The sequence below is a fragment of the Cyanistes caeruleus genome, chromosome 6 (genome assembly GCF_971803275.1).
Source record: "Cyanistes caeruleus chromosome 6, bCyaCae1.hap1.1, whole genome shotgun sequence".
In the NCBI taxonomy this organism is placed as follows: Eukaryota; Metazoa; Chordata; class Aves; order Passeriformes; family Paridae; genus Cyanistes; species Cyanistes caeruleus.
The window spans coordinates 56999940-57020687 of NC_141706.1; the positions used below are offsets into that span (position 1 = coordinate 56999940).

Genomic DNA, 20748 nt, shown 5'->3' on the forward strand with positions numbered 1-20748 from the left:
GGATATAGAAATTCTGCATACCTGTGTGGTTCTAGTCTAAAGTGTACTCTGATATGGCTTTTGGCAGTAGGATCTGGTGTCTTCAGGTATTTAGGGTCGAATTCTCCTGGTATCTTAACAAATGCACTTGCAGTGCCATGAGCATTGTATTGCCTCTACTCTGAAAATAAATAGCTCCAAATCCTTTTCCAGGGAGTTGATAGCAGCAGAGTTGTCCCCTAATTTTTTCTTCACAAAGCCATGGAAGTACCTGGAAATATACAAGTGCCATTCAAGGGTGCAGTCTGGGCACATGCTGTTGTAAGCTGATACTGAGAGGATTTCTTTGGCTGCAAATTCCTTCTTATGTGTGATGACATAGGAAAAGGAAGAACCTGACACTGTGTTTCAGGCTGTACTTAGCTGCCTTACTTGCCTGCTATTACCAGGAGATAAAAAAATACTGGTTTGTTTTGGTTTGGTTTTAAATTGAGCATGTTCAATACAGATATCAGATTTATGAGCATGGGATCTCAGGGGCTCTTTTCTGAACAGTAAACCCCATGCTCATATGTCTAATTCTCGGTAAGCAATGGACGAAAACATTTCTGAGAGCTCAGGTGCTATAAAATACCACTCTCTAGGTTCTCTGGCCCCTGTGAGAGCAACCCTTTGCCTCAGGAGTAAAGTGCAAACAGAATAATGAACCAGGCAGAACCACAGACCACTGTCACTCCCAGCTAGTTTGTTGCAGGACATAAATCTAACACTGGCCTCTCACCCTGGCAAATATTTCACTCACTTAGATTTGTAATAATTACAAAACTTCTTTTTGTTAGAAGAATCAAGTAAATATTAGAGAAAGACCAAAAATTTATTACTGATCTAGTAGAATTATTAATGCAGTTGAATATCTGGAAATGATTCTTACAGAGCACTGTGTCCTACAGACACATACTGCTCAGTTTGTTTGGGTTTTGGTCAAATTTTCATCAAATCCTCCAAGCTGTATATCCAGTGAGGCTTTTCTCAAAAGCCTTTCTTAGTGCTTCCTGAGACTTTTTCATCTGAGTTGAATTTTGTTCACTTCAGAAAGAATGAATAAGACTAAATGAAAAACCTGCCCTATTGGTGTTTTAAAAAATATCTGGTAAGGGTAGTGTTCACAGGTGGATAAGGGTAAAGTTCAGCACAATCAAAGTCCATGTGGAGACTTAAGGTGCAGTTCCCCTCATGATCTAAAATGGGAAATTGGATTTCTAGAGCCTCAGCACTGGGCCCGCTGGAGTATTGTTTAGAACCTAAATAGAGCTTAAAAATCAAGAATTTGGTTTTCTTTTCATCATTCAATTTGGCTAATGTCCAGGAAGTTTTACCATGCATTTTTCAAAAATAAACAACCAACACCTGTGTTTACTGTGATGTCCAGTGGATGGATTGCAGCACTTTGCCACTTCGCAGAGAGGTTTCCCCCTCCTTGGAAAGCAGAAACCAGTGCGGGTCTCAGGTCCTCACTCAGCTTCTGTAGACAGCACCAACACTGCTGGTCCTGGGACTACAGAGTGCAGGAGCTCTGCTGCCTTTGAAGTGGTTTTGAGATGAAAAGAATCTGTTGTTCACCAAAGGCACTTGAAAACCAGGCAGGTGGGCTGGTTTCCTGATTCCTGGTCTCCAGCCAGATCTTCCCCACCCTGGGGGGAAGAGGGGGTCTTGGCTGAGCAGAAATGGTGCCCAATCTCTCCCAGCAAGGGTGGACCTGGCTTGAAGGGCATTTTTGACAGTTTTCCCATCATGTGGGAACATTGCTACAGCCCTTTCTCTGTGCAGGATCAGGGATGTGGGGTATAGGACAGGTGACAAACTGACACTGGGGCTGGCTGAGAGCAGTGTCATCACTGCAATACCCACCTGAGCCACCTGCTGTGGGCAGGGTTGGTCCTCAGAAACCCCTGATGGAAGGGTGAATTGTTTCTCCTGTGTAGGAGCCAGGAACCAGGACTTGCTGAACCCTGGAGAGAAGCCATCCTTTTCTCATGCAGTTTCATACCAAGCTTCGCTTCCTTGCTCTGTTTCATCACATTTCCTCATGCTCTGCACCCTGCATTCCTCTGTTAACCACCTCATAATACTGCCCCTCTCTCCCTGAGTTGTATCACTGGGACCTGGATTCTTCACCTCCACCCCAGTCCTACACAACCAAATGCACCCAGCCATTGTTATTTTCTCTGGGATGAGCTAAATAAATAGTAACTCCCACCAAAGCCTGAATCAGTCTTCCCATGAGGATTGTTTCTAGAGGGCTGACCATGTCCTATCTCCTGTTCCTTTGCAAAGGAGGAAAGCAGCGTCGCAGTCAGACAAGCCAGCTGACAAAAAGGAAGAGGAAAGCCAAAACGTAAGTGAAACACTCCTCTCTGTTGTGCTCTTGCAGATTCCTTGTTAGCCAAAGTCCTGTGCTCATTCACTGTGTCTGGCAGGCAGTAACAAGCAGTGCTGATCCAGGAATAGATGTGCACATTCAATCCAAAGCCGAATGTAACTTCCCACCTTTCCTGGGAACAGCACCCTATAAACAAGAACAGCTGCTTTATTCAGAAGAGAGGTTTTGTCTAAACCAGGTGAATGAGCTCTATTTCATGGTCTAATCCCAGTGGTGTAAGGAACAGGAGGTTCTTGCCCTGTGAGAAGGTGCATTGAACTTTCTGGCAAGTTAACTTGAGATAAAGTTCATGTATCTTATTTTACATTTGGGGCTTGAGCTAAGCTGAAGTGGACCATCAGCCCTGCAGTGTAACTTTGGATTGCCAACCTGTATGCAAAGCAAGAATCAGCTCACTTCAGAGCCCAGAGTGCACAGAGAATGTGCCTGGTGGAAGATGGGAAAACAGTGTATTAACCATTAGGTCATTCAGAAGTCACAATGTGACCATGATAGCTACACTAAACTGAGAATTTGGACAGCTTTGGGGAACTTTGATTAATTTCTCTTCAACAAAAGCAATTATACAAGAAGTTTTATTTGACTGAGTCTGTAGACTGAACTTGATGCAACAATTTTGAGTCCAACATGCAGATGAAAACACTTTTTTAACTGTTGAACTGGTAAAGGGTGGAAGATTCCTGCTTTTAAGAGAGGGCAGGATTTGCACTGCATCCTTTCCACTGTGGTGCTTTTCCAGGCTGCTGCTCATTCAGCATTCCTGTTGCTGGCCAGTACCCTCTTTCTGCCACAGCTGCAAGGTCATAAAGCATCCTGTGTGCTTCATATTGCCTGTGTAGAGATGTTCTCTCCAAAGACACAGATGTTCAGTAGGAAATCCATTAAAACAATCTAGGTCTTGCCCCGAGCAAAAAGATTTGTAGGAAGAGCAGGAATAAGCACTTTTCACTGTTTAGGGAGAAAAGGAGCTATTTTTTGCCTGTTCCCCGAGGGATGCTTCAAGCATGGAATTTGCCCTGTTGAACCCGCTATGCAACCATTGCTCTTAATCTTGCCCCAAAGCTGGTTTTGAGCCATACACTTGGAGATGAAAGGCACCATTTAGCTTCTAACTTGCCAGCCCCTGCCTTCTGTCCCTTATTCTCTCTCCTTGAAACTCCCCATTAGTTTATATACCAAATCAAACTTTTCAATAGCACCAGTCTGTTTAGAAAAGTGTTTTAGAGAGCATCTGTTTAATTTGTGTCTTGAGTACATTTCATGTTCAGGGTATCTTCTTTCAAACTGGGTGCAATTCTGTTTTACAATGCAGAGCTGATGCTTCGCCTGAGTTTGTTTTGAGGCTTGCTAGATAATATTGTCATGCCAAATATATGGATGAATGGTTTATGATCTGTCACACATAAATCCGAGATAAAAGAGTCCAAGTCTTTGATGAAGTGTTTTGTCTTAAGAGGAGTACTGATTTTGTTACATTCTGTTTGTACCTGAACTCCTCTCTCTGGTACTGGTGGCTGTCCTGGGGTGAAAGACTGGGATGTGAGCAATTGTTCCTTTAGGTGGCTTGGTTTCCACATCTCAGAGAGTTTCTAAATTTGGGAAATGGATGGTTTGTATTTAGGCAACAGCAGACAGCACTTTAGAGTGGTTTCACCTGGTTTGGTATACAGAGATAAGAGTGATTGAGTGTAATCATGAAAAGAGGTCCACATTAACTAAAATAAAAAGGATGTATTTTGGCATCCAATGTGAGGAAAGTTAAAGTTTAAATGGCCTTGAGCTCAAATCTTGGCAGCAGTGCTTGTTGGACAGGGAGGAAACTTGCTGTTGTACCACATGTGCTGCAGCTGTCTCCAGAGTAGAAGAGGACTCTGCACTTCATCCCCAAACTCATTAATGTCCTGTTTTTCTCTTTATAGGATGATGCTAGCACCTCTCCTTCAACCAGTACACGAGGCTCTGCCCAGCAGCAGCAAAATTCATCAGGTATTAATTAAGTTGAACTACTGGCATTGTAGTTGTCTTCTTAGTCTCATCTTCACCACCACCTCTAGACTCTGGATTCATTGTCCTACTTCTGAGTGCAGCAGCAGTAACTAACAGAAAAATTCCCAGATACCTATTGTTTTAAAAACTGTACTCAGCAAGAAATTATGACTTCTATATGCTTCACAGTCAAGAAAATTGCAAGACAGTTTAGTTAGACATGTAGCTGAGGATCTGTGTCTTCAACATTACACACCTAAGTCTTTTAAGAGAAAAAAGCTGTATTATTTTATTTTTTGTACTGCAGATGTCCTGATCTATACAGCTGGGGTTTGGATGTCAAACTGCTATTCTTTAATCTAATAGTTTTTTTGCAATAAGGCTGATCCTGAGTGTTCCTAGATAAAATTGGTTTTCCTACAATTAATTGAAATAACTGCATCTGAGTAGATGAGCTGCAAGCACTAGCATTCATCCCTGTGTCAGTCTTGGCTTTCATGAATGCTGAGAGAAATCTCTCCCGAGGGAATGACTATTTAACCATTCCAGCTTCCTTTTGGAACAAAGCCATGACTTGTGGCTCTGCAAGGGAAGAGGAGGAAGCCAGGAGAAAGGTGTATGTAAATGAGATCTAGAGATTTCCTGGGAGTGCCTGTAGTTCTTTTAAAAGGCTTTTTAGGACCTCACAGAGGAGCAAATCCTTGTATATAAAGTTGTCAAATCTCTGCAGCAGTTCATTTTAGGAGGAGACTCGGATGATAGGAAGCACTTTCAGCAACAAGAGTTATGTAGTACAGCTTTTTGAGAATGTTCTGTGAGTTAAAAGTATACACAACATTAAATAAATTCTCTGTGGAGATTTGCATAGTGGGATCTTACTGTCCTTTTTATATGCACACACATCTTCTGCCAACTATGCAGACAAAAACCCTAAGACTTCTTAACTTAAAATATAAATAAATATTGTACTGAATAAAGTAAGCCTTGCAGCAATTAGCATGTATTTCCTAACAGAAATAGAAATTAGAAATAGAAATTTTCCTCTTACTGTTCCAGTTCAATTCCTTTTAGTATTGTTTAACTATATGGTCCCTAATTAAAGGGATCACTAAGCAGATTTTTGCCAGTGCTTTCCCAATAATGCAGGCAAATGCACTCATTCAGCAATCTCATTTTCCTGGTTCTTTTCCTAAGTCACTCATCCTCACTCAATGAAAGCAGCTGTATAAGACAATCAACTTCAGGTTATTTTTATTTTCAGAGCAAAAATAATAAACTAACTTTCCATGTTTGTTTTTCAGACTCTGGGAAGAAGCCATGGGAAAGGAGCAATTCTGTTGAAAAGCCTGTATCTTCATTGCTTTCTAGGTGAGCTGCATGGGGTGTCCCTGCGGCTGGCCAGCAGGCAGGATGGTCATGCTGTCCCTGTGGCATGCGCACCACTCATGTCTCGTTTCATTCCATTGCTGTAGAAATCCATCAGTGGTGAAGAGCTGTGAAGCTAAGAGCCCCACACAATCCCACGTGTCTTCTAGGTACTGGCTAACTGCCTGGCTTCTTAACTGTCTTGGCTTGTCCTTTGGCTCATCCTCATTCAGCACTAGTGTTCATCTTCTGCTGCCTCTTTCTACTCATTCTCTTGCAATCTGCTTTGTCTGTCGCTGCACAAAGTGTGAAGGTGTCATGTCAGAGGTTTGTTCCATGGAAACAGCCCGTGCTGCTCACTTGGGCATTACAGATATTTATCACCTGGAACCAGCACTTAAACCATCCATGTGTGTGTGTGGTGTAAGTCAGAGACTTGGGTCTGGCAGTGCTGTGCCATGTGGAAATCATGTTTTGGACCATCTTGCTACATCAGGTTCATGGTGACCCTGCCAATAGGTGAAGCTTTCATTGCCCAGCCTCTGCAGAAATTAAAAAGCAAAAGCAGAAATGACCTGAAAAGCTTGCAGCTGGGAAAAGGGAAGTTATTCTACCCATGCAACAGCAGTGGGTGCATGAGAAAGGAGAGTGAAGCTTGATAATAAAATCAAGACAAAAAGGCCCCACCACAGATAAAACTTTCAGACACATGTGTTATAAAAACTAGCAGGTATCAAAAGCCAAGAAACCCAAAGTAAGACTCCAGAAGTCCTGTCAGTCAGAATAGCCAAGCTTCAGGATCAGCACCCATGTTTTGAATCACAGAGACTAAGTGATGTTGGACAGCGAGAGATGCTTGCTTCCCGTGATGGTCCAGGACCACCTGGTGTTTCTGGACACTGAGATGGATGGATAAGCTGAATAAGGAAGTAGAACACAAGCTTACAGATGTTCAGTATTTACTGCAAAGAGATGTCCCTTATTTTACATTGTTAGGTATATGACAGTGCTGAGAGAGATAAGTTGCCAATGGCAACTATCTGCACATACTTGGCTGCTCTGTTAAAAATGCTGTAACATGTTCTGCCTGAACATTTAGAGGGATGCATCCGTGTTATTATAGCAAAATACAGTTTTGCCAGCTCTCCTAAAACCAGTGAAACATGTTGGTTCTAGGAAATACATGAGCTTCAAATAGACAGAAAAAGACCGTTCTTCCTCCTTACAAATGGGAATGAAACATGGGCTATTTAAAGCAGCCATCACATCTCAGTAGTTATCTTTTATAAAAGCATTGCATCTCAGGAGGAGGAGTTCAGTGGGAACAAATGCTTTCCTAGTTTAATGCCTGGAGTAGTGCTCAGTAGTAGTGCTTGCTTGAAAGAGTTCTGTGGGGAAATCAGCGAAGGTTTCTAAAGCTCTCAGTGGTGATCTGTTTCCGTTCCTGATCAGTTTTATGGCATTTGGATCTTTCTTAACTCCATTAGCTGTGAGATGGTAGGACACATGTGAAGATTTCCCAAGGAAGGGTTGCAAGACCAAGCAACCCTTAGGAGCAGCAGCATCTCCACCAGCCCCCAGTTTGGGCTCAAAGATGATGGTAAAGTTATTCAAAGCCTTTGTACAGCATGGTTAGTTTTTAAAATGTTTTAGAGTTACTGATTAAAAGAGAAAGGCAAACAGCTTCTGGTTTCTTAATTTATTTTATCAGATGTCATCATGGCTCAGCCCACTGACTAATACCATGCAGAAAGACTGATAACACTCAGGTGCACTAGCCATTAAGGCCAGGCTGGTTTTCTTTCTGAGTCAATAAAAAATTACTGTGATACATAATACTATCAACAAGCCACCCTTGACTCATTCAGGTCTTCCAAGGAAAGGATTAGTGGGTTATTATTTTCCCAATAATACTTTTCTAAGATGTAATCTACTATTACTTTAGCACCCAGTGAAAGCCTAGGTTGCCAGGACAGGGCTGCTGTGCAGAAAAGGGACTGTGAGAGAAAACCAGACACGTAGCTTGCAAATTGCAAATGTCATAATAAACCATGGTGTTCAATAGGCTTTATCCCTTCAGCATTTTCTAACCTGAAATCACTGAGATTCCCAACACAAAAAAAATAAAAAAAAATAATAAAAAAAAATGAATAATAAAAAAAATTTCACAGCATCTGTGAGGGTCAGGTTGTGCATACAGGAGCAGTGCTGCTCTCTGGCTGCCAAATATTCCTGAGCAGCACAATAGGGACAGCAACAATCCTGGCCAGCACTTGAACACAGGTGCTCCTGCTCTGGGGTGGATTTCATCCACACCATCAAGGTGGGTGCAGCTTAGCACACATTGTAGGGAACTGACCGGCTTTTTTATGCTTTTCTTCCATTTCTCAAGGATGAAGCCAGTGAGCAGCAGCAATGATGTGGCTATGGATGCCTTAGATTTTGATCGAATGAAACAGGTGAGTGAAGATGTCATTTGCACTTTTAGAGATTTGGCAAGCTACCCATTTTCCCCCATGCATGCGCTGTACGAGCAAAATGGCTGTTCAGTCTTCTGATTTCCTCTACAACTAGGTGCCTAGAGAAGGGCTAGCTGGTGAGCAGCAAGAGAGCACAATCTCACTGCTATTTCATCATGATGTCTGCACAGAAATGTGCAAGTAAATATGCCAGCATCTTCTGCATCCTTGCCTGGGAGTGCAGATGCAGCTGTTAGTAGTGCTAGGCTCTGACCAGCAGTGGAGGTGGGGGACAAGCACAGCCATGTTAAACTTGCATTTTCTTCCACCAGTTAGAAGGAAATTCTGAGCAGCTGACTTGTGTTTTGTCTCATCAGGAAATATTGGAGGAAGTTGTAAGAGAGTTACACAAAGTGAAAGAGGAGATAATTGATGGTAAGAAAGAGAAAAATTATTATTTTTCTCATATTTATGACTAATTTTCCATAGATAAGATGATAGGAACTGCAGAGAGTTCCCTGGTGTTTTCAGACTTCTCTGACAGCTCTGATTTATACACACATTTGAAGAACACGCATCCACTTTATCTGAGCTCTGACCATAACACTGCATTTACACCCTTTATTATGCTGTTGATGAGCATTTTTACCACCAGCCTATGAGAAATTCGTTGGCTGGTGTTTCTCACAGGTGGGAGGGTGAGAAAGGGCCTGCCTGTAGCCCATGGCACATCAATTTATCACAATCAGCAAGCGTGAAATCACTTGTAACTTGCTGGCCACACAGGCCTGGGATGAGGAGGGAACAAAGGAAGCTAACTGAAAATCCTTCCCAAAAATCTTCTGTATGTTTCCTATGCTTGAAGAGTTAAGCTTTCCAAATAGCCACATATTTTTATAATTCATTGAAAAGTACAGGAGCTGCACCAAATGTATCAGTACATTTTAATAAATTGCTCTGCAGTTTACAACTGAAGATATTTTTCAGGGCCATCATTGAAATGCACAGCAACATTCTCATTTGAAGGCTACATTAGGGCAAACGAAGATGTATGTCCACACCCTGCACTCCCCACGTTAGATTCACAGGGAAGGGGAAAAAGAGGAGACTGTAAAACAGCTAAAATCCATTCCCTGTGCCCTTGCCCTAGATGTGTGTGCTCACAAAACCTCCAGGCAGTTTGCAGTTGGAGAGACCCTTGTCCATACGCTACTGTCCCAGCAGCTTGGCCCTCAGAGCCTCCCTAGTTCATTCCAGTGCAAAACAAGGCATTCACATACACCACAGATGCAACTTCTTACAGTAGTACTGCAGTTTGCAAGCCAGCAGCTGACTGCTTACCCTTACTCATCCTTTTGCCCTCCACTCATCCTTTTACCAGCGTGTACTTTCTGCAACCTCCGTACTTAGCGTTTTCCATCACACTGGGTATAACATTATGCACTAACTTTCTGGTTTGGTTTTCTAGCCATACGGCAGGAGTTGAGTAGAATCAGTACAACATAATGATTGCAAAGCATTTGGACGGTACTAAGAATGCTAGGAAGATTGGATCATTTCTAAGTGTACCAAGGTCATGCAAGATGGTGAGAGAGGACACCGGCACTGTCTTTGTTCTTACACCCTTTTTATTAGCAGACTCAGCACACTTTGAAGCTTGCTGCTGCCTTGGATTCGCTTCATTTTACAAGTCTTAATCTAAAGATTATTAAATTTTAAATTTCTGGATTTTTTAGATTTCATCTGACACTGCACATTGGATTTGTCAGCCTTTTTTGTATTTTGTATTTGCTTATTTAAATGTATTACCTTTCTTTTTAGTAGTAGATAAGATAAGAACACACGTGAACCATTTGCTTTTGATAGATGACTTCAAAGTAATTTTACTAGTAGTCTGCAATGTAAATGAAGATCCTTTGCCAACAGAAATGTATTGAGGCATCACCAGAAGAAAGAGACATGTTTAGTTGTCAGCCAAGAAGTTCTTTGTCTCAGAGTTATCACAATATTAAAAAATGGTACGTCAGTGCATCACAGTATCTGTGTTCATATTGGTAATAAACTGTTTATTGTCCACACGGCCCTGCCTTTGTTTCATTTGTCCCTTGAGCTCCTGCACTTGTGTGTCACTTGGTGGTACGAGGAAGGTGACTCACTGTGGGGTGGCAGCCCTGCCTTTCCTCACCCTCGTGGCCCTCACCTGCCCAGCCCTCTCACATGGCTGGCTGAGCACCACGTCCTGCAGCCAGGCTGCCACAACCTCAGCAGCTCTGTGCCAAAGAGAGTGGAGGACAGTGGCTTAAGGCTCTTCTCAGGCCACCAACTATCTGTCCCAGCACATCTCCTGCTGTCACTGAAAAGAGCACAGGTCCCATCATCTGCACCCCTGCAGATTTGCAATAATAAAAAGGAGGTGTCCATGCAAAATAAGACTACCAAAGGTGGATGCAAACTGAAATCCCAGGCACAGCACTGCTGACTAGGGACTTGAGGGGAGTCAGTTGTTAATGGTGTGCAGGTCTTGAGTATTTCTGGTACAGGACACTGAACGCTTAACAGTGCATAGCCAGTCCTATTATCCAGGCCATGAAATTGTTTCCTTTACGGTCATTCTTCCCTCCAGAGCAATCTTGGGAATTTCTGCTTGACTTAGTCTGGTGCAGTCTTTGCGTGGTAGTCGTCTTGATACCATCTTCTGGTAACCTCATGCAAAAGCCAAGGGATTGGAGTCCAACTATTGAAATCTGTCAAGTATTTTCCAAGATCCCTTCATTTCTTCTGGCTTCCATAAAGATTTTATTTTAAAATCCAGGTGCTGAGGATTGGTTTTGGGAGCAGAGCCTGATGCAGCAGCCCAGGAGAGCCTGTGATTGTCTCCTTACTGGTGGAGCAGGCAGCAGGCACAGCCAGCCTGCCACAGGAGACCCAGGAGAGGAGGCAGGATGGATCCCATTTGGCAGTCAGCTGTAAAATGTTACCTGTTTTGTTTTGGGGTGTTCTTCAGCAGTCTTCAAAGCAACCCAAATGCCTTTTAGAAATGAGTCTTTTTCACAGTTTGGTTATACTGTAGATTAAATATGGGAGAAATCTGAATTTAATGCGACAGTGAGCTCCAGACTGAGACTGATGTTTGTTAGCTGATGTTCTGTTAGCCAACAGAAGTCAAGAGAGAGGTTAAATAGCAGGATAAAGATTTCCACATGGGAACTAAAGCAGGCACTGATGTGTACTATATTGCAACAACCCCTGGACCACAAGAAGGGGCCATCCCAGCAACAATGACCCAGACAAGCATCAGTAACAGCAGAGATTAGAATGCTCTGTTGCATAAATCTCTTACAGTAGCTCATGAATTTCCTAATTACAAACCCATTTAATGGCATACCTGATAATGGCAAGTACTCTTCAGAACTACTGCTGCTCAAGATCACATTGTTTTGTGAAACTCTCCTGTAATCCTAATTCAGGTTCTGGAAGTTAGTGCTTGGCATGGTTCATGTTTTCCCTTGGAATGTGGCATTCTGCCTAAGGTCAGTGGTAACCATGTTGTATGGCATGCCCCTGTGTTAACATCAGCCAGCTGCTGTAAATGAGATTTTCTTACTTTCTTCAATTACCTTTGCAGGCCTCATATAATTACGACATAATAAGCTGAAGTTTGCACAGGGCCATTTAACAGTGAGAGCAAAGTATGTGGGGTGGAAGGTGAAGCCTGGCTGACAGGAGCAAGGGAGCAGTCACGAGCACTGTGCCAGTTCCCAGCCTTCAGCTCCAGTGACAGGGATGTCAAGGTGGCTTTTTTCCAGTAGTGGCACTACCAGAGGATTTTCTCCTCCCAGACATTAATTCAGTTTGCCAGCTGCCTCTGCAGGGAAGGGTGTCCTTTCATTCTGGGCTTGTTGAGCCACTGGAACAGAGCAGGCCACCGGCATCTTACATAGCAGAAATCTAAGGGGACATCACTCTTCATTCCTTCCTATCATACAGCTATTTGCCAGAGCCTTAGTGTGCCCAAACAATGAAGGAGATTTGGATCAATTTTTAAGCAAAGGGAATAAAACTATACATAGCTCTAACACACTTTTAACCCTGTGGTTGTGAAAAAAACCCTCCTGCCAACATTACTAGTAGTAGCAAAGACAAATGCCCACGGAGAGAAAAGGATCACAGCCTTTTCCAGCAGCACCCCACACATTGGAACTCAGCTCACATTGCACCATCTGCAGGCACTTGAGGCTTCCAGGCACTTCCAGTTCCTGCTGAGATGCACAGTGCTGAGCAGGAGGCCTGTGGGGCTGCCCAGGCTCAGCAAGTTGAGACCATGATGGAAATACTGATGGGAGGCAGGTGAAGAAGCAGCTGGCAATTTTGGTTGGCTTATTTACGTCAGAGCCTCTCTGTCAGGCCAGGCTAGTAGGCCACAGCAGATGGGTGACTGGATCATGAAACAGCTGAGTAAGGGAACTACAACATAAGGTCACTCATCAAAGAGGATAAGGACAACAGTCAAATTGAGGAAGATAGCATAATCTTTATTGTGGTTTTTATATTAACTTATTAAATTGGACAAGAGAGTTAAGGAGCAGCTGCTAAAGACATGGGAAGTTGAATACATGATCAGAATGCCAGAAAATCTGAAGTAAATTAATAAAAAACCTGAAATTCTGTGACATGAGGACTGATACAAAGGTAATAGAAGTTCCCACACCAGCACCTCTTCCTTTGGGAGAAAAGCAGCTCTAATAATTAAGATATAATGTCTTAAGTATGTTCATCACTGAGGAACCAGCAAAGGCTGAAATACTGAAAGAAGCCCCATTCTTACTCTTCTTATCCAAAAGCACAAAACAGTATTGGTAAATAAACCAATACCAACCAAGGGTGTTCAGCCCCTGTATTACATATGATCTTGATCTGCTGAGCAAGCCTGGGTATTTATTTACCCAACTGCCAAAATCACATGGGTGAGAAGAATGGAGAATGGGGAAATGAAGGAGGAACCCAAATTGCTGCAGGTTAGCTCAGCTGCCCAGTGAGCAGACAGACTGGCTCACTGGATCCAGAGCTGCTGCAGGAAGGAACAAAGTCGTGTTTAGTGAAGAAATCAGGCTTCCCAAGTCTAATAACATCTCTGAGGGACCAATGAGGCTGCACAATAATATTTTTCTTTGTTACAGTCATGGAGTTCCAGAAGAAAAAACCCCAAACTGTTAGAGGGTTACAGGGCAATTATATATATATATATATAATTTCTCTCTTTTAACCACTTTGTAATATTTTTGTAATATGTAAATGTAATATTTTGCCAGCTTTCCATGGTATAGGGAATTTACTAGATGGCATCTGAATTCCTAACTCCCAAGGTATTGTTCTGCTTGGAGAAAGGTTATGCTGATTAAGGTTTTTGATACATAATTTTAATACAGAGCTATTGAGGACAGCCAGAAGTTTATATTTGGAGAACAGGCAGGAAGATTTTAGTATTCCAGTGGGTAGAAATGAGAGATGAAGGTTAATGTCAGTAGCACCAAGTAAGAGATACATAGAGAGAAAAGACCTGATCTCCATGTTCCAGGTACATCCCCTTAACACCACCAGTGTCAGTTTTATATAGCTGGAGTATCATGTGCTTCCCAAATGTCAAGTTGTGCCCCTTGAATGACAGAGGAAAAAAAATGCCATTATTCTGAAAGCAGTTAGGAACAAATACCACCATGGAGATGAGGACATCTCCACGTCTTCACTGACACATACTCCTATCTGCCATGTGGGGAAAAGGGTGTAATACAGAGGAGACCAAGAAAGGTGATCAGGAATGCTAATAGGCATTATTAGCTAATTATTAGCTAATGCTAATAGTCTTGGCAAGGAAAAAATTAAAACTAGAACCTCTCCTTTCCCCAGAAGACTTGCAGTACGGAAAAGGATGAGATACATGAAGTTATGAATACTGTTGAAAATGTGAATGAGAAACCTCCACCCAGTTCCTCTAGAGGCACATCCATGCGCTCATCAGAAAGTAGGTGGAAGACTAAAGAAAGGATTTTTCCTTGCCACAGTTCAGATCTGTCAGCAATAGTATTAGATCCTAAGAATAGAAATTCATTCAGAAAAGTTTTAGACAAAGTCCTGAAAAAAAGATCAAATAGCAGCTACTAAAATAATGTTAGAGATGTACAAAAATATAAACATATTCCATTGCATATATAAAATTTCTGCTGGATTAGACAAGACATTGAGCTAAAAGCACCCTCACCTACCAGAGAGTTTCATTTACTTCTGCATGCCAGTCTTCCCTGCTTCCACACTCCTGTGCACACAGAGCATCTACTTCCAATCTGGCATCAAGAGAAACCAGTCCTGAACTACACACATACACGCTCACACGTAACACACAGCAAACATTCTCCCCCATAGACAAAGCTAAAGCTTGGGCTTAGGCCTAAATTGTCCCAGGAAGTTTAATTCTAAGCCTAGACCAAAGGTTCACCTCATCATTGTTCACTCTAATCTGTGTTCTAAGGGTTATTTATACAAATATCCTTTATTAAAAAGTATCAGTTGTCTAAAATTGCTTCATTTTCACACCCATCCTCTTGGCATAAGCAGCATACACCAACTTTAATTCAGCACACACAAAGATCCTTCTGTTTCTGCAGAAATCTGGAGTCATGGGAATCAACAAACACACACCACTTCAGCAGGCTGAGCTCCCTGTTAGCTTTCCTTCGCCAGCTTGCACCGTCTCTTAACCCTTGAATAAGGACCAAGAGTGTCATCAAAAACAAAGTCCCACAGAACTCGAATCCAGGACTGGTGATGTGGGAGGTTATCATAATATTCTGCTGCAATCTTCTTCACCTGGAAGAAGAAGAGAGACGATGAGCTGTTTGGCTGCACAGAGTCAGATGTGTTTCAACCTTCACATTCCGATCTGATAGCACAGCCATTACCTGAAGTTACTTGTTATTGCTTGTGAACTTCTGAAGCTCAGCCAAAAGAGAGGTACTTAAATGCATTTAGATACTTCTAAGCAGATTTCTGATCTAAGTTTTGCCTCACAGTGCCATAATTTGAAAGACAATGGATTGCTGCCTTCCATATTTCATTTCAGGGGTGCCCCTACTATTTCATTTCAAGGGTGGTGGGATGTCTACAGTGAGATACTTGATCAATTGCCAAGACAAGTGCACACTATATTTAAAGCCCTGTTTGCCACTCAAAATTCTTCTGTTGAGGGTTCTGGGTAAAAGAGAATTATCAACTGAGAAAATGACAGACAGCCTTGCCTACACTTTGTTTTCTACCCTGCATTCTGCTACCATGATGCAAATCTAAGAGATGGGTTCCTCCAGCAAGCAAAAAAATTGCAGGGGTGGTCTGTTCTCCTCAGTCTGAAATTAAAAATACTGTGAGATTCATTATTAGGTCACAAGTCTAATAAAATTTCATTCCTGCTATAATTCCCCAAGTCTTAAGACTGCTGCTGTCAGAGAAACACTGTGCATCATTGGGGTGTTGCTTGTAGTGGGAGTTAGGCCAGAACCAGAGGACAAAGAGCTTTCAAAGCTGGCAGGTTCAGAGAGGTTCAGGGGACTGTGAGGATTCCAAAGTTATCAGTTATTATTCCTGCTCCAACTAAATGCTTTGGTTTTTGAACACATTTATGAAGCAGCAGAATCTGTTAACTATATACGCTTGCACATAACTGCTTGGGCATGGTTTTATTGCAGCTCCACCTCCTAGACAAACAAAGCTCTAGAATAGAGTGGTTTGTCTTGCTGGACAACATGACTTCTATCTTTAAAAACCCTGCAGAATTTTAAAGCCAGCTACACTGAGCACAGTGCAGACTTCCAGTGAAGAGAGAAAGGGTTACACAGAAATCGTCGTGCAGGAAGAGGGTCTCATCACTACCCAAGGTATAAGGGTGGAACCTTAACACAGCATTTGACTGTTTGTGAAAAGGTAAGAATTCCAGTGAAAGTTAAATTATAAGCTAGCGTGTCTCCCTGCTAATTACCTCATTAATTCAGCTTCCTAGCAGACACTTCTCTGTGCAATAGGTTGGATAATGTACAAGAGTCATTAAGATCTTTTACCTCTGTCCCTTACACACTCCTTGTGCTCCTGGCATGGTATGATGTGCTAGAGATGGAAGATTCAGTTCAGGTCTGACTGTATTCTGTCTTTCACTGAATACCTCCAACTTCATAATAATTTTCTCTATCCTGCTAAAAAGCGTTGGTTTGTACTTCAAAGTAGATAATTTTCAATGGGGTTCAAACAATATCAGGATTTCTCCTCATAAATATTTTTTAATGAACGGAAGAGAGATGATTTGCAGGTTTCCAAGATCTCTGGAGATGCAGATTTAGTTCCCCAGGCTCCTTCTGTAACCTCAGTCAGAAATAATTTAACCTGGGTATTGTATCCTCCCTTTTCCTGGCTGGGTAATTGAAATAACCAGAGGATGAGAGGGAAGACTATTTCAACAGTAAGCTCCCTTGAATGGAGGCTACTCATGAGGCCTGATGCAAACACAAAGTGGGGGCTCAGATACCCAGCTTCAAAAGCTTCACTCTAGCTCTGACATAGTCATTATCTAGCACACAGTTGCTTAGACCTTCCTTCCTACCTCCATTTTAGAAATTGTGCCTTTCAACTATAGTTGAGCCCTCATCTACACTACTCAAGTTCATATGGCAAGTCTACCATTCCCCTCTTCTCCAGAGCCCCATGTATTTCTTCCCCTCTGAACCAGACCATGTTTTCTTAAGTAGTTACATTATTCTGCAGAGCTCTTGACCATACTGTTTTCTCATTTCAAGAGCCTCAGGAAGTTTTCCCATATCACCCCTTGCAAATGGAAGTAGAAGGTTAGAGATTCACAGAAACCGATTCAGCTCCTAGGAACAGTGTCTCAGGCTGTGTCCTCTGGCTCCAAAAGCTCCAAAGGAAAAGTAGAAGTGACAAATTAGTTAAAAATGGCCCAGAGAAGAGGCCAATAAACAGCCTGCTTATGTTCAGCCCAATAGCTTCTGCAAACATGAGCAGGACCTTGTGCAGGATAGCAGGCACCACTTGCAAGGTCTCTGGGCAGGTCAGCTGTATGGGATGTACAGAAAATATCGACAGGGGAAGGTGAAACTGCAATAAGGAACAGAAGAAAGAGAAAATTTAATGAATGCAGTTAGAGGGGGGCTTCTGGAGGATTTTCTTATGGAAAATAAGGAAATTTTTTAGGTACATACTTTCATCTTGCTATCATGTGGCAGGAAAGAATTTTAAAAGATGTTTCTCTTTTCTAATAGATTTACGCAAAAGTTTTCCAGCAAAAACGTCTAATTTTTCATTACTTCTTTTAGCATCTCCATACATATAACAAAATTATCACCTTATCTACCAGAAAAACTGGATACTGGGAGAGCAAAAAGTAATTGGGGTTTAATGCAGGCTCCCTTTTAAATGCAACATCATATGAGGAGCAGCTGAGGGAGCTGGGGTTGTTTAGCCTGCAGAAAAGGAGGCTCAGGGGAGACCTTATCACTCTCTACAACTCTGTGAAAGGAGGGTGTAACCAGGTGGGGATCAGCCTCTTCTCCCAAGCAGCAGAACAAGAGAAAAAAGGCCTCAAGCTGCACCAAGGGAGGTTCAGGTTGGACATCAGAAAGAATTTCTTCACTGAGACTTGTCAAACATCAGAACCATTGCCCAAGGAAGCAGTGGAGTCACCAGCCCTGGAAATGTTCAAGAAATGACTCAACATGACACTTAGTCCTATGGCTTAGTTGATATGGTGGTACTAGATCAAAGTTTGGACTCAATGATCTTGGAGGTCTTTTCCAACCTTAATGATTCTGTGATATCTGTTAAGTATGGTTGAGAGTGGAAGGGTCATCCTCTGTGTTACATTCTGCTTAATCTACAAAACCTGTAGGTGGCAGTTTCCAGGTGGCAAGTTTTGTGGCCAGATCGTAGGTTGTCTTAAAGAGGATGGCACTGTAATCACATGTTCCAAAATCTTGCTCCTCAAGCTCTCCATGTATTACATTGTAGGTGGTCCATTTTCTTCAACTCCTCCCTGCCTTTTTCCTTACAAATCTCAACCGTAAGTCTTAACTCATTGCTAGTTTGTAAATTAAAATTACACAAGAACTGTCTGAAATTCAACAGGAGCAAGTGCAGGGTCCTGCACCTGGGGAGGAATAGCCCCAGGCACTAGCACAGGCTGGGGGCAACCTACTGCTCTGAGGAGAAGGACCTGGGGGTCCTGGTGGACAACAAGCTGTCTGTGAGCCAGCAGTGCCATGGGGGCCAGGAAGGACAATGGGATCCTGGAGAGCATTGTAAGCAGGTTAAGGAAGGTGATCCTGCCCCTCTACTCAGCCCTGGGGAGGCCACACCTGCAGTGCTGTGTCCAGTTCTGGGCTCTTCAGTACAGGAGGGATGTGGAGCTCCTGGAATGAGTCCAGTGAAAGGTGGCAAAAGTTGATCAAGGAACTGGAGCATCTCTCTTATGAGAAAAGGCTGATGGAGCTGGGCCTGTTCAGCCTCAACAAAAGACAACCAAGAGGGAACCTCATCAATATCTGTAAGTATCTGGAGGGTAGGTGTCAAGAGAAAAGATCCAGGCTCTTCTCAGTGCTACTGAGAAATAGGACAAGGTACAATGGGCAGAAACTGATGCACAGGAAGTTCCACCCAAACATGAGGAAGAACTTTGTTACTTTGCAGTCACTGAGCAGAGGAACAGGTTGCCCAGAGAGGGTGCAGAGTCTCCCTCAGTGGGGTTATTCAAGAACCATCTGGGCACAGTCCTGTGCCATGTGCTCTGGGATGACCCTGTTTGAGCAGGGAGGCTGAACCTCACCCACTCTGTGACTCTGTTATCATGGAAGGAAAACAAGAGATTTCAAAGTTTGCAGGACAATTGCAAGTCACTTGGCACCTGGTATATTGAGGCTTTTCTTCAAGTAGGTCAAGGTGGCAGGGCAAGAAATCACATCTTTTGGACTGAAACTTTTGTTTCTGTGCTTGTAGAGCACAGTGACAGGACTCTACTCCTACTCTTCATATCTGATAGGCACAAAAGTTAAATGCAGCCTAGTATTTCAGCAAGGCTGTTACACACTCTTTGTCCTAGGGCTATACAGAAACTAGAGATCCTTATGACACAAAGCTGCAAAATTACATTAAGAATGCTCAAAGGCTTATTACAAGAAGTTCCCTCTATAGTCCTACATCCCCACCACAGGATGGTGAGCACTTCAAGCTAGCCCTCCTGGCCATCACAGGGTTAATGAAATCTGCAATTCAAAACCAGCACATCTACCATGTTTTCCAGTCTTGTCTGTCTAATAAATCTGGTTTCATACCATGTCTTTTCCTTTTCCCACAAGCTTAATGGGTAACTAGTTTGCCTCTGGTAACACTGCCTCTTTTATTGCAGCTTCTAGGAGTAGAATTCCTCCTTCTTCTCCAATCTCCTCTCTCCATAAGTACACTCAATCCTTCAGACAATGAAGAATGGATCTCTTTACTCATTTGGTAAACAATGCAATATTTTATATTTGTAAGACTTCATTCAAAGACTAATCTAGTCTAATGTCTACAGGGGTTTTTCTTAGAGCAGGTTCTTCATTGCAATGTTAAATTTCATGGTTTCTTGAGTAATTTCTCATTGTACTAGTGGGACAAGTTCTTACTGCACACCCATGTCACTCATCTTTAATATCCATAAGCTTATGAGCACAGCCTAATTCTTCCTCTTTCAAATCTGTCACAGTCCTAGGGTAAAGGTCTTTCCAGTGGCAAACACATTACTCAGAACATTCTGAATGACACACCTGTAACAAAGGAAAAAGCTGAATTTACTCTCCAGATAAGCAAGCTGAAAAGCCAGTTACCTTCCAAGATTAAGATCCAGTTATTCTCAAATCCTATTTCTCCCCTGATCTCAATCTTGCAGGATCGATCTTTAAAAGCAGAGATCTTAACTCCACATTTTACTTGACAATAATTAAAAATAAAAATAGTCTCACTGAGAGGTCATCCATATTACACAATGCAACTATTAGAAGTGTCTAAGAGACTAAATCTGAAAAAACAGATCTTTGCTGAGTGAAGAATTTGCCAGGAGGTTAAGCAAAGTAGAGCAAGGTGAGGTTTCTTACCTGCTATGAAGTTCAAGATTTAAAGCTCATCAGGGAGAATATGTTTCCTTATCTCTTTTCATCAGAGAGGCAGAGATATTTTTTTCTCATTTTGCAGAAAAGAGTAACCAATTTGTTTCAATGGTCAAAGGATTTTCTACAGGAATTGTTTCGCCAAAGAAAATAATTTTTTTTAAAATAGAATTCTTTGTAATAAAATTTCTATTTGTAATTGATCACTCGTCAGACTCCAGGTCTTCCATATAGTTCTGTCAGGCAACAGTGATTGACAAAACCTGCTCTCTCCTCCACCAGCAGGGCAAGTCTCAGTTGCCAGAGAGCAAAACACACGTGAACACAAGCC

At 42.4% G+C, this 20748-nt stretch overlaps 2 protein-coding genes across 11 annotated transcripts in view; one reads left to right on the top strand and one right to left on the bottom strand.

The window, feature by feature from the left end:
• The window catches only part of EVL (Enah/Vasp-like), a 142072-nt gene extending 131765 nt beyond the window's left edge, over positions 1-10307 (top strand). For 5 of the 9 annotated variants that reach the window (XM_086895076.1, XM_086895068.1, XM_086895074.1 and 2 more), the window contains exons 8-14: positions 2314-2374; positions 4339-4405; positions 5707-5773; positions 5878-5940; positions 8163-8229; positions 8607-8664; positions 9698-10307. In XM_086895076.1, coding sequence (XP_086751202.1) covers positions 2314-2374; positions 4339-4405; positions 5707-5773; positions 5878-5940; positions 8163-8229; positions 8607-8664; positions 9698-9735 — 421 coding nt within the window. In that variant the 3' untranslated portion in view covers positions 9736-10307. The remainder of the gene's footprint in view (positions 1-2313; positions 2375-4338; positions 4406-5706; positions 5774-5877; positions 5941-8162; positions 8230-8606; positions 8665-9697) is intronic. The other 4 variants (XM_086895069.1, XM_086895075.1, XM_086895070.1 and 1 more) reach the window with 3 other exon arrangements.
• Positions 10308-12740: 2433 nt separating this feature from the next.
• Positions 12741-20748, bottom strand: part of DEGS2 (delta 4-desaturase, sphingolipid 2) — a 33651-nt gene continuing 25643 nt past the window's right edge. For both annotated transcript variants that reach the window (XM_086895080.1, XM_086895079.1), the window contains exon 3: positions 12741-15090. In XM_086895080.1, coding sequence (XP_086751206.1) covers positions 14947-15090 — 144 coding nt within the window. In that variant the 3' untranslated portion in view covers positions 12741-14946. The remainder of the gene's footprint in view (positions 15091-20748) is intronic.